Genomic DNA, 14,479 nt, shown 5'->3' on the forward strand with positions numbered 1-14,479 from the left:
CTCTGCCTAACAACATTTCTAATCAGAATTTGGATGCAAAGGTTTCTTGTATCTGAATAACTTTCTTCTGTTCTAGCCTCAACCGCTGCTTTAAACTACAGTTTCTAAGAGCTCCGCCTCCAGATGAGAATCAGTAACCCCTCCTACTGAAATTTATGTAATCAATAACTATGAAATAAACAAAGATTTTAGAAAGAGGAATTGCTACCAAAACTAGTTAATATGTTTTATTAATATTAAAGATTTCCCTTCAACAGTTGAATGGATGTTGAAAAAGATTGAGCTCAATGACCTAGATTGCAGAATTGACAGTATATCTGGAGGATAGTTGAAATAGAATAGATATTGTCATCTTGGGAGAAAGTATAGATTATAAAAAGAGCAGTAGCAGCCTGTTATGAAAATAACTGGCAGCGGAAGAGGAGGCAGTGGGATGATGGATAAGAAGTGGTTACAGGGATGCTTGGGTGGCTTGTGCAGTTAAGTGTCCAACTTTGGCTCAGGTCGTGATCTTGTGATTTGTGAGTTTGAGACCCTGATCAGGCTCTCTGCTGTCATCGTAGAGCCTGCATTGGGTCCTCTGTCTTCCTCTCTCCTCTTCTCTCTCAAAATTAAATATTTAAAAAAATAAGGAAAAAGAGAAATAGATAGGTACAAGTGTAATCAGAAAAGTATTTCAAAAAGAAGCCAAAAACAAAGGAGAGTTTTCAAAAGGAATGAGTTAATAATCACGTTACATGCCACAGAGAGGCCCCTTAAAACATATTGAACATGTATGTGTTCTTTAGGAGATCAATGGTGAAGTTAGGAAAAGGGTTTCAATAGAGTGTGCAGAAAAACAAGATTGCAGTCAATTAAAGGATGACTAGAAAGTAAGTAAGTAGAGGCATTAAACAAAGGTAAATTTGCTGAGGAATTTGAAAAGGGAAGAGGGGAAATTGTCAGGAAAAGATGGTTAAAGAAAAATTTACTCTAAAAAAAGGGGAAAAAAAAGAACAATTCACTCTGACTTGCACTTTGGGGGTAGGGGTGTTGGCTTCACTTGTATTTGGGCGTGTGGGATGGTGTTGGAGACTGATTTATCAGCTTAAGTGATCCCAGGTGGAGTGAGGACCTGTCATTAGGCAGAAGATGGGGTCAAGTACCCAAGTGAATGGATTCAATATTTTGCAGGAGAACTAGTACAGTATTCTTGATTCTAGTTAGGCATTAGAATCCCCTAGGGACCTAACAAGAAAAAAATTGCCCTACACTGGCGTCATTATTAACTGATTAATTAAGAATCTTGGCATTTACTCCATTGTCAATCAACTAAACAAGAATTTGGGGGTAAAGGATGAATAATAGGCATTTTAAAATGTTCCTCACATGTTTCTAACGTTTAGTTTATGTTTAAACAAAGTTGATAGAATTTGGAAAATTTGGAGGGAATTAATACCCTAAATATACTACTCACTTTTGAAAATGGAGTAGCATTAATAGTTGCCTTCTGAGAGTAAAAAGCATTAATGTGTGTGGGGACTCAAGGAGTGCGATGAAGATGAAAAAGATGGTATAAACAGGACAGGGATTTTATAAAAGAGAGGAACTGTGATGGTGTCTGCCTTTTCCCTGAAACAGTAGTTCTCAAACTACAAATTTCTGAGCTCTTCCCTACACCGACTGAATCAAATCCTCTGGGACCCAGCAATCAATGTTTCAAGCCCATGAGATGGGGCTCATTCATGCTGACCTTTGAGAACTGCTGACCAAGCCAATCATGAATGTCTGCATCACCATCTCAGGGAATTTAGGAAGAGGTGGGCCAGATTTGACCAGTCTCTTAGAGAATGAGGGGATACCCCATGATATATTTACCAACTTGGACAGAGATGTGCGCTTTTGAGTTATTTTCCCTTTTACTTCATAATGCTTTTAATTAAAATAAAGCATGTATACAGACAAGTCATAATTCACAAGGGTATAGCTTGGTGAATTTTCACATAACAATACAGCCTTGTTACTATCACCCGGGTCAAGAACAGGATATTACCAGAAAGTCAAAAATCTCTGGAACACTAACACTCCCTCCCAGTCACTATCCTGTCCTTCCCTGAAAGTGAATATTCTTCTGATTCTAGCACACACATTGATTTTACCTATTTTCAACTTGAGAAAATTGAATCTTACTGTATGCACTCTTCAACCCGTGTTCTTCTTTGTGAGATTGATTATATTCTTGAATGTGGTAGTTTATTTTTAGAGACATTGATACATTATAATACTAAACTACTCTCTCTTTATTCTGTTCCATTAGTTGACTGGCCTGTATTTACTTTTAATTCCTAATTGTTTTGATTAGTGTAGATGTATGATAAGTCTTAATAAGCTTTATTTTCCTCTTCACGATTGTCTTAATTATGCCTAGCTTTTTTTGCAATTCTAGATAAATTAAAAAATCAGCTTGTCAATTTAAATACACGCATACATACACACCAAAATTTTCATTGGGATTTCAGTAAAACCATAGATTAATCTGAGGAGTACCAACATTTTTAGATTGCCAATCTGAAAGCATAGAATATGTACTAACATTGATTTGTATTTTTTCTCAAAAATACAAATAGAGCTTAACTCGGGCTTTTCTTGCTTTATTAGTTTTGTTTCTAAATATTTGAAATTTTGTCCTATCAGAAATAATATTTTTAAAATTCCCGCATGCAATTGTTCAGTGCTAAAATATTTATGTTAATGCCTGTATATTAGTGATCTTGCTTAATTCACATATTATGTGATATATTTAGTCTGGTGATTGTCTTGAATATGCCACATTTATAATTCAGCAAATAATATTTACAAAAATTTTAAAAAAAGGGGGGCACCTGGGTGGCTCATTTGGTTAAGTGTACAGCTCTTGGTATTGGCTTAGATCTTGATCCTACAGTTTGTGAGTTCAAACCCTGCATCAGGGCTATCAGTACAGAGCCTGCTTAGGATTCTGTCTCTCCTTCTCTCTCTGCCTGTCCCCCGCTCATACACTCTCTTTCTGAAAATAAATATTGAACAAATACATATATGTATATATATGCACACATATATATGTACATATATACATACATACACACACGTGTGTGTATGTATGTATATATATATATATATATATATAATTCAGCAAATAATGAAGTTACATTTTATTGAATTTAAATATGCAGAAAAATCTAAAACATAACTCACTTCTACCTTGTGGGTGCTGAATAGCAATAAGCACTTTCCAGTTAAGGTCTCCTTTCAATTATGAAGCTTTTGCCATGCAACATACATCTTGTTCTCATTCATTCATTCATTCATTCATTCATTCATTCTCAAGTTAGTTAACATACAGTATAGTCTTGGCTTCAGGGGTAGAATCCAGTGATTCATCACTGACATACAACACCCAGTGCTCATCCCAACAAGTACCCTCCTTAATGGCCATCACCCATTTTTCCCATCCCCATCAACGCTGTTTGTTCTCTGTGTTTGAGTCTTTTAAAAACTCTATTTTTATTTTATTTTTCCTTCCCTTCCCCATGATCTTCTATTACCATAGAAGATTGCTGTGACCCAACAATTGCACAACTAGGAATTTATCCAAAGGATACAGGAGTGTTGATTTGAAGAAGCACGTGCACCCCAATGTTTATAGCAGCACTATCAACAATAGCCAAATTATGGAAAGATCCCAAATGTCCACCAACTGATGAGTGGATAAAGATGATGTGGTATGTGTGCATACACACACACACACACACACACACACACACACACACAGTGGAATACTACAATACTACTCAGTGACGAAAAAAATCAAATCTTGCCATTTGCAATAATGTGGATGGAACTGGAGGGTATACTAAGTGAAACAGAGAAAGATAGCACATAATTTCACTCGTATGTGAAATCTGAGAAACATATATCTTGTTCTTAAATTTTATTTGTCAATTTCTTTCATTTTTCTACTTAATTTTGACTTTTGCTCCAATAACCATACTATTCCACTGCTTTGAAATAGTGATATATTCCTTGTATTCTCTTTTTATTCTCAGATCAAATATAATTTTATGATCAGTTCAAATAATTACATTTTACTCATTTACCTATTTCATACTTAATTCAGTACATGCAAATAAACATCTATTCTATGTAGATTTTTTTTAATAATAGAGGTATAATGTGAACTAAAATAAGTACCATCCCTATCTTTATAGAGTTTACAGATTAGAGGGAGACAGAGATTTCAAATATCTATGTGGGGAAAAGTCTCTTATCAACATGTGGCCTCTAAGGTCACGTGGGGCACAATATCCAGATAACATAAGGAGGAAAAAAAATGCATATGATCTTGTGGGAGGTTTTTATAGGCAAAGCTTGCAGTGGTAACTGATGTCTATTCACCAAAACACAGTTACATCGCCAAGCCTAGCTAAAGGAGCACAGGAAAATTTGCCCTGGTTGAGCAGCTGCCTCCACTCCAGTTACAACAGCACATGTGAAAGTGGAACAAAAGTTTTGGTGCTTAGGTAGTTGTCTCTGCCACACCAGAATGCCAAAAAACCTTTGCCTCTTTTATCAGTGGTTTTTAGTTTTCACCACGTTTGGAATTTATTTTTTGGCCATTATATCTTCAAATAGTTTTCTGTGCTTCCTCTCTGCTCCACTACCTTTTGGAAAGTCAGTATTGTTTATACCTGCTATAAGGCCCATTGAACAATTATTTTCATTTATAATAATGCATATTTTGTCTCTTAAGGTTTTATTTTGCTATACTATATATCTTCCTTCCTCACTACATTCACTGTGTTCACTTTTTTCTGTAAAGGGCTATATCATGAATATTTTAGTCTTTGCCTGGTACTTATGGTCTCTATCATATATTTATCTTTGATTCTAGTTTGTTTTTCACCTGTTTTTATAATTCCTTAAAATTATGAAAATCATGCTGGGCTCTTAGGCAATACAAAAACAGGGTGCAGGCCAGGTATAGCCTGAGATGTAGTTTGCCAACCCTTGCTTTAAATAGAAGAAAATAGCGATAATTCCATCATCTTGATCATTTTTGTTCAGTTTCTATTGAATAATAGTTCTTTCAGTAAGGAGTCATATTTTGCTGCTTCTTGAGGTGGCTACTTATTTTTTACTAGATGTTGAACATTGTAACTTTTAAGTTATTGAGTGTCTGGATTTAGTTATCATCGTTTAAAGAATGTTGAATTTTCTCCTGATACAAAATGAAGTTACATTTGGTGCAGTTAGTGTCTTTTGAAGTTTATTTTTAAATTTTCTTAGGGCAGTTTTAGAGTAAACTTTAGGGATAGTTTAGCATCTCTAATGAAGTTCATTCCTTCTGAAATTTCTACTGAATACTCTGGTTATTTAAAAAGGACTCTCCACCCTTCCTGGAGGAATTTGCCAACTACTCAAGCCTGTGTATTCTCTTGGAGCCATTCAGCACAAAGATCTTTGGTCTCTCTTTGCCAGTCCCTATGGAATTTCACCCTTTACGTGTATATTTGCTTGTATTTAGCAAATACCCAAGTCATTACGTTGCAGGTTTTGTGAGTTCTTTTCTGCAGAGCTCTCTCTCTGGAATCCTGTCTTGCTACGATGGGAACATCATGCTTCCTGAACATCATGTTCTACTTATAGTCCTGGTCTCTGGTCCTGAAAGTGCTTCTAGATAGAAAGCCAGGCAGTTATAGGACTCTTACCTTCACTCCTCTCCTTTCTGGAAATCACAATTCTGTATGGCCCTGGTGCAATGTTAAAAAGTTTTATTTTTCTCAGTTTTTATTTTATGTTTTTTTTTTAAGAAAAGCATGTAAATTTGCTCCCTGTTATGCCATGGCTCCCTCTTTTTTTAAAAAAAATGTTTATTTATTTTTGAGAGAGAGAGAGAGAGAGAGAGAGAGAGAGAGAGAGAATGAGAGAACATGGGGAAGGGGCAGACAGAGAGGGAGACACAGAATCTAAAGCAGGCTCCAGGCTCTGAGCTGTCAGCACAGAGCCCAATGCGGGGCTTGAACTCATGGACTGGGAGATCATGACCTGAGCTAAAGTCAGACGCTTAACTGACTGAGCCACTCAGGCACCCTTGTCATGCTCTGTCTTGATTTAAAGGTTTCTTTCCTCCAAGTCTTTAAATAATTAAATAATCATTGAATGAATGTTTTTTTTTTTTTTATTTCTTGGAAATTTTAAGCTGAATATTTAAAAAATCCACATATTAATTACTTAGTGCGTTCATTACCTTACCCTCTTATTTCTAAACATGTCTCTTAAGAAGATAAATTAAGAAGGTAAATTAAGGCAAGATACTTTCTCCAAAGCATATTTGAGTATTTAGGGTACTTAGGAATAAACCCTCAATGTTGAATGCCATTATGCTTAGCTTTCTTTCCCTTTCTGTGAGGTGTTCATCTGGATGAATGATGAAGGCTTTTCTTCAAGTTGTTATACATCTCTGATGAATTTAATTTTATCTATTTTGGTATGAAAGCAGCTGAAGGAACTGGACTGAGAAATGAAAATGATAACAACCCTTTAATTTTCTCTATAATCATCAAAAATCTACTTCTCTTTTCCTTAAAACATGGAACAGCATTATGTGTTGTGCCTTGAAAAACATAAAACCACCGTTCTAGAAGATGTACAATTTAACTACTCTGTTGCTCAGTTTTCTTCTCTATGAGAAAAGTGTTTCTCCTTAAGTACAAAGATCCATAAGTCTGAACCATGAAATGCAAACAGGGAGAGGTATAGAAATGAAATGGTTGCTCTGCGTATGTAATACAATGGATAATTTATTAATGTTATTGAAATAGTTTGTCAATTAGGAGGTACAACAGTGATGTCTGTCTTCAAAGGAACAAGAATCCCCACGTAGATGTCAGTTTTTCTTGACTACTAATGGAAGATTGAGATTTAGCAAGGGAGAGTTGCAAAAGCTTTCCCATGATATAGTCTGGTATTGGATTGAATGCTTAGCATCTGGAATTCACCAAGTGTACACATTTTCTACAATTTACAGTTAATTTCTCTTTTTTGATAAACAAGTCTATTTCCTATCACCCCTGTACCCCATCCCTAAGCTATTTCAGAAGAAGCCAATAGCAGGGCAGAGCACAGTATGAGATCAATATCTGAAAAGATGTGCTACAGAAAACTGTTTTAAGTGTTTTTTGTTTTTGTTTTTTAGTTTTTTATCCTGTCTTTTCTTTTTTTTTAACTGTCATATTTTGGAGCCGTTCCAATTTACAAGATTTAAATGAAATGTATGGTCTCATACTCAAACCCCAAACAAGCTCTGGTATTTTCAGTATCTCAAAGCGTGCCATAGAAATTAAAAGCAAATAACTTAATTCTTAGAAAAATATTGAACTTTTTTCTTAATATTTATACTTCAATACAATGAATTTTTATTTTTTTTGGGACTTTTCTCCCTGCTCTACAGGTAAGACATTAAAGAGATTGTTTACTAAGTTTACATAAATTCAGTTATTTTAAAATTCAGAAGTGGAAGTTATTTGATGATAGCTTCATAAGATTATAAACAAGGAAAATTAATTTTAATAGAACTTGATTTTAAATGCCATAATTTTTATCAATAGATTTGAGTACATTAAGAACTTAAGAGAGAGTTGATAGCATTTTCCCCAGACAATTGGAATAAGTCCTAAGTCAAAAAGATTATTTTTTAAAGTGCTTTTTCTTAAAAGACCACATTGTGCTCAGTGATTATATTGGCTGAATTGGTTGTTTTCTTCCTGTTGTACAATAGATTGATTCTGGGAGCTTCTTAACATACAACTCTCCATCATCCAGCTTATGTATACATGCACGTAGTTTTTAAAGTAGCGTACTTTAAATCTTATAACCTATACAACTTTCTTAGAACAAGAGCAGAGTAACCACCAGCCTTATTATTATCCTCTATATTCTTTAAATAATAAGCAACTACATTTTGAAGCCAACATAACTTCTAGTTAATTACAAGAGAAGTCTAAGATATTTAATCACATTGCTTTACTATTTAGGTGAAAAAATATTGCTGTTAAAAACAGGCCTAAGAGGAGTATTCCAATTTATTTTATCATGATGCTATTTATTCTTACACACCTCCAAAGATCTAACTAATCTTTTGAAGATACTGAGATCAAAATATGCTAAGACACTGAAAAAGAAGAGATTGTTTATCTTTTTGAAAGCAATAAAGCATGGAAAAAAATTGCCCGAACTCGTGATTCAGCCCCCTAATGTGATCCTCTATTTTCCCCTCTGTCATCTCCAAAGAGCTGTCAGAATATTTTCCACACCCAAATCCAATCATGTCATCTCTGCTGAAAACCCATCAGTAACTTTCCATTTCTCTGAAGAAACTCCATAAGCTTGTCAGAAAGGTTCGACCACGTCTAGCCCCTATTTGCCCTTCCAACCCTATTTAGTACCACCGAGCCCCTCACTGTCTTGGCAATAACACACGGATTTCCTTTCTGTTTGGAGAATGCCCATTTCCTCCAGTGGAAGTGTCAGTGCACCCGCTGAGAACACTTTTCATTCTGCTTCTCATCTAGTTAATGACTGCTGTTCACCCTTTGGGTTTCTAATCTAGCATCACTTCCTCAGAGAATCTGTTCCTGAATGCCCTAACTAGTTCAAAGCCCAAATATATGACATCAGCACTAAATGCTCCTTCTTTCCTGGCCCAGCAGAAATGTAATTTTAAGTGTTTGTTTTCATTTGTTTAGAACCTCACACCCTAATTGTCAGAATGCTCCATGGGGGCAGAGGTTACCCTAACTTTTGAGCATCGCTGTAGCCTGAGAGACTAACACAGTTCCACTTTGTGCCTTATAGATCTCAATGGATATTTCTTGAACATATGACCAAATGAATTGACTTTAAAACCCGCAGAAAGTTTGTAAAAATAACCAATATGATCCCATGTGTGTCTGGAGTCTGTTAAGAAATGGTTCTCTTGAACAAACTTTGTGAATCCTGCCCTTTCTGTGAATTGTCGGACAGAAGATGTTGCAGACAACACAAATCAAACAGGCAGATATGGTGGCCGAGACAGAATGATGCTGAAGGAACTCAAGGACCAACTCACTTTGACCAGTGACCAGGCAATATTACTTAGCAGAGAAAGCATAGCACTGGATTTAAGGGTTTTCATAACTTATTCTAATGCTGCCTTTCAATTGTTCTAACTCTGTTATAAAATAAAAATTTTGGTTTAGGTAATGCATTCTGCTGTAACAGTTTATGATTATAGAAAATGTATTGGCTTTTATAAGTATTGTATTAAATATAGGCCAAATCACAATATAAGGGTTATAATGTTCAGATAGGGCTAACTATTGTATATCTAACGTGTACTAAAAGCAACCTACCTATTTCACAATTTTGTCACATACTGATGCTCTGCTAGTCTCTGTAGTAATAAAGAGATCAAACAGAAGTACTGAACAAAGAACTTGATACAAGAATTGGTAAGAGCATTGGTTTCAATGCTGGAAGATCTGAGTTCCCACCTTGTTTTCAAGTACAAGGCACTCATTCTTTCGAGTTGAAATTATTTTGCTGTAAAATAAAAATTTCCCAAGGAAGAGCTATTTTACAAGTTGTGCTCCATCTCATGTATCAGGAGTTTGGGTTGATTTCTCTCTTCTGTGAGGCTACATTGAGGAACTTCAAGGAAACCATGCAGAGAAATTGATTTGTATGCCCTGTAGCTTTGGGGACACAGTGTATTATTATTAAACCATGGTTGAAATACTTAAATGTCGATTATAAAGCGATAAGGCTGCAGTTGGGGAGAGACTGCATTTCCACAGAGGATGAATAAATGAGGTATGTTTTCATTTGACCAAATAAAGTGTTTTTGTGCTGGAGTTCTGGTCTCGAATTGTCTTAAATCCTGCCCAAGAGCCCCACCTGGAAGGATAAGCATTCATAGTTGGAAAGAGATGGAAGTCTATTATTCTATACCCATGGTATAAGTGAGAAATGTAGGCAGCCAGACAGACACATTCCCCCACAACAAGGGAACTGATTGGGACACCTCTGAGGATCCCATGAAAAGACTCATGAGCATCTTTCTTTAATCATCTGCCAAAGCCCTTGCAAATGGTACCAAATCAGTGTCAGGCAAATAAAAAGATTCATGTCCCCTAATCCCTTCTACTCCAAACTCTAGGAGGAATCACAGAATGCTCAGTGTGTAGGGGTGGATGAACAAAAATGCTAAGAGGGAAAAATAGGAAAGAAGAGACCACACCTCTGCCTTACCTCTGCCCCATCTGCCATAAGCCCAAGCTAGGGAGAGCCAAGAGTCTTAATCCAATGAAGTCAGTTATTTTTCATGTAGGTAGGACTAGGCATATTAATCAATGAACTGAAATTCTTGAATGAAAAAAGATTTTTTTCCTTTCATCTGAATGTCAACTACAATGTCCTATGTTTGTCTAATATTGTATCTAGAGACGGGGAAATAAGTATCTCACAGAGTTATGGTTTGAATAGGTTGTGTACTAGTTATACTATAAATATACGATAGTGTAACATTTTATTTCCAAAGTACTACTCAATTCTGGTATTGGTCCTGGGAAGACAAAGACTAGAAGTAATTTGAGGTCAGGGCTAGGGGAGTGCAGGATATGTTTACCAGAGGTTAAAGTAAAGGTATTGAGGGAAAATACTGTGTGTTTGGGGAAGAAAATTGTAGTAATGTGTTTCATAGTCTAGACAGGATGACAAGTTCATTCCAATTACCCAACATATTTAAGAGAAAGGTCATGCAATAAAAATAAATATAAGTTTTACAGTAGTGGGTGATAAAAATTAAATATCTTTTAAGAGCAACGTACTTATGCTTTGAATTACGGGGTTAAATGGATAGTGTTAGAAAGAACCTAATGTTATTTGATGCATACAGTGTAATACTAATGTTGTCCCTCATACCAAAGCATTTTGCTATTCCTAGACCATTGAGAGGTTAAATAGGATGATGTCCATCTCTATTTATTAAAGTTATGGAGTATTACATCATAGATCTGGTCATGATAGAGCCAGAGTTTTTCTCCCAACATTTGATTTGAATTGACGGAATTTTCTGAGTGACTCAAGAAAGCAACAAAAATCTTGAGACAATTTATTGAACAAGAAACTAATAACCTGTTAATTTGAATGTCCTAAACACTTGTAAAACAAGGAAGCTTATCTTATATATCTCACACTAAACACAGATGGTCATGTAACCCGTCTGTTAGAATACACCATTGGCCAAAAGTGGACTTGGGGAGAACCTATGACCTCTGAGAAATGGGGACTTTAGGTCCCAATAAAAAGTTAGTAGAAAATTTATTTATATACTGTATACACATATAAATACGTAGCAAAATAGGTTTACATTATTTAGTGGAGTTACAGGGAATATGTTATCAAAGATTTTAGTTACTATATCATTTCTCTCTAAAGTTTCCTGGATATATGATGTATTATTTAAAAAGTGTCCATTTAATTATTTATTTTAAAAGAGCAAGTGAGAGCAAATGCCTGCAAGTACAAGCAGGGGAGGGGCAGAGAGAGAGGGAAAGAGGATCAATCTCAAGCAGGCTCCTGCTGTTAGCACAGGTCCTGATGTGAGGCTCGAACACATGAATTGTGAGTTCCTTACCTGAGCCTAGATCAAGAGTCAGATGCCCAATTGACTGAACCAGCCAGGTGCCCCTGTGATGTGTTTTTATTTAACATTTAATTTCACACTTTCAATAGCTTTCAAACATGCCACCGTCAAAAATTATATTCTCTCTTAAATTGTTTCTTTATTTTGTATGTACCTACATTAAAAAAATAAAAACAAAGCTCAGCCCTACCATAAACCTGTCCAAAGTGATTAAAGATTTTGTATGACAAACCTTAAGAATGGTGTTGCTTTTGTTTTATTCATCACCTAATCAATGAAAAGAAAATCTTGGTCTTATCCTGAGATCTACTAGCACTGTAGATTTTTGACTTGCTTTCATTGCTATTTCAACTAATGGTTATAACATTGTCAAGACAGGGTTTATATTTATGTATGGGCTGAAAATGTTTTCATGGACTTCTCATTTTATTTAATCTCTACTAGTACAGTATGCACTTGGTGTCACAATATTTGGACTGCTATATTTATCCAAAAATGTTAACGGAGTTGCTTTAATTGCATTTCCCTTAATGACTTATAACTGAACATCTTGTTCTTATTTTCACAGCTGAAGACGCATGTGGAGGAACAATGAGAGGATCCAGTGGCATCATTTCAAGCCCTAGTTTTCCTAACGAGTATCATAACAATGCTGATTGCACTTGGACCATTGTAGCAGAGCCTGGAGACACAATTTCACTCATATTTACGGATTTCCAAATGGAAGAAAAGTATGATTACTTAGAAATAGAAGGTTCTGAGCCACCTACAATATGGTAAGTAGTTTCTGTTCTAACCTAACATTGATGCCATTGCCTGAGGCAAAGCACAGCTGTGTATGGGTCTTTAAAGGTTTTGTTTTTTAAAAAGAACTTATAGTTACAGAAAAATTATTAAGGGGCAACTGTCAGAGCCGAGGGATACTTTTGAATATAAGGGTACTAATATATTAAATAAATTGGAATTCTGAAAGATGGAGCTCTCCATTATTATCAATTCATTAATTCATTCAATGGGTTCTAATATTCATTATCAATTAAAAGTAATGTGACTTGGGCACCTGGGTGGCTCAGTCGGTTAAGCGTCCGACTTCGTCTCAGGTCATGATCTCACAGTCCATGGGTTCGAGCCCCGTGTAGGGCTCTGTGCTGACAGCTCAGAGCCTGGAGCCTGCTTTGGATTCTGTGTCTCCCTCTCTCTCTGCCCCTCCCCTGCTCATCCTCTGTCTCTCTCTGTCTCAAAAATAAATAAAAAACATTTAAAAAATTAAAAGTAATGTGACTTTATCACAACATGCATAAGGAAAGAAAAGTTGTTCCTAATGTGAACTTAAGTTATATTCTTACCATGCCAGTCCATAGTTGGTGATTCCTTTCCAGTTAACTGTATAGTCTTGGAAATAATTTGCCTTTGTTTCTGTAGATAGATCTTTTTCTTAATCTGTCATCTGAAGGCAAAAAATTAATTATCATCTGGGTTAGTATGGTTTCTTTTTTTATAGACTTCAAGCCATGGTCTCATGAAAACTGTAGAGTTTTCAGAACATGATTTTAAAATGTAATATTTTTAGAAGAAAGTGTTTCATTATACAGTTAAAAAATGATACACTGATATGAGCAAAGTATAAAGTAGATTATGAATCAGTAATTAAGTGAGGAATGATACAATTGGTATAGTGAGGTAATAGGTAAACATGAGACCTGGAAGGGCCTTTTATACCAAGTAAAGGATTTGATAAGAACGAAGGGAATTTATTAAAGTATTTTGTCAAAAACAATTATATGAAGAGGTTTGAAATTTCAAATGATTTTTCTTACTAAGTGCAAAGATTGATTTGAAGTGGGTCTTCGTTAGCTGGAAGCTCATTTAAGAGGTGATTGCTGTAATCCAAGAAAAAAAGCATGGTAGCCTGCATTAGAATGGTATTGATGGAAATAAAGAAGTGGAATAAGTTAAGGGATATCTAAGGAGGCATAATGAGGAGGACTCTAGTGGATTGAAGAGTGGTAAAGAAGGTGATGTTTAAAGAAAACATCATTTTCTGACTCGCACAAATTGGTAGAGAAGGTCGCGGTATTCAGTGATTTGAAATTGTTGAAGGAAGGTCAAATTTGGAGTGGGAAGGGTATGAATATTAAGAATTGTTATATATACAACATATGTAAATATAAATTATCATATAAGTATAAATTGCCATCTAACAGACAACTGTGTCTGAAGGTATGATTCAGGTGTTCTGCATAGAAGCGTAAATGGTATGTAGTTGATCTCTAAGGTAATTGAACCAATCAACATCAATAACATGGGATAGCTAGAGATAGGTCGGAATGAGATGAGAAGGAACCAGGACTGAGTCTGAGCACCAACAGCATGAAAGGCCCAAGTTTAGGGGGATTATCCAGCAAATACACTGTGGAAGTGCATTTAGAGGGGCAGGAAGACATCTGGGAATGAGATATCACACAGGCAAGAGGAGGGAAATGTGAAGAAAGAGGAAACAATATTGATGCTGAAAGGACACTAAGTAAATGTTTAAAAATAAAACAAGTGTATTTATAGCCATCTGGGCTTTGGCAAAAGTACCACCTGTCTGTCATCTTACACATTCCTTTGAAGATAAGACAAAAGTAACACACTAGCTATACCTCCTTTGCTTTGTATTTGCTTGTTTTCCTCTACCCTCAGGCTGTGAACTCTCAGGGTAATATAACTTTAACTCTTCCCAGGATAATTTCATGCCCAGGTCATTGAAACTCAGCAGAATCCTGGTTGAAAATT

General features: G+C 35.6%; 1 protein-coding gene across 6 annotated transcripts in view; it reads left to right on the forward strand.

Moving 5' to 3' along the window:
* The window catches only part of CSMD3 (CUB and Sushi multiple domains 3), a 1,255,667-nt gene that overhangs the window by 362,707 nt on the left and 878,481 nt on the right, over nt 1-14,479 (forward strand). For all 6 annotated transcript variants that reach the window (XM_045453867.1, XM_045453870.1, XM_045453869.1 and 3 more), the window contains exon 5: nt 12,270-12,477. In XM_045453867.1, the coding sequence (XP_045309823.1) occupies nt 12,270-12,477 (208 nt within the window). The remainder of the gene's footprint in view (nt 1-12,269; nt 12,478-14,479) is intronic.

This window comes from Leopardus geoffroyi, chromosome C3 (genome assembly GCF_018350155.1).
Source record: "Leopardus geoffroyi isolate Oge1 chromosome C3, O.geoffroyi_Oge1_pat1.0, whole genome shotgun sequence".
Classification (NCBI taxonomy): Eukaryota; Metazoa; Chordata; class Mammalia; order Carnivora; family Felidae; genus Leopardus; species Leopardus geoffroyi.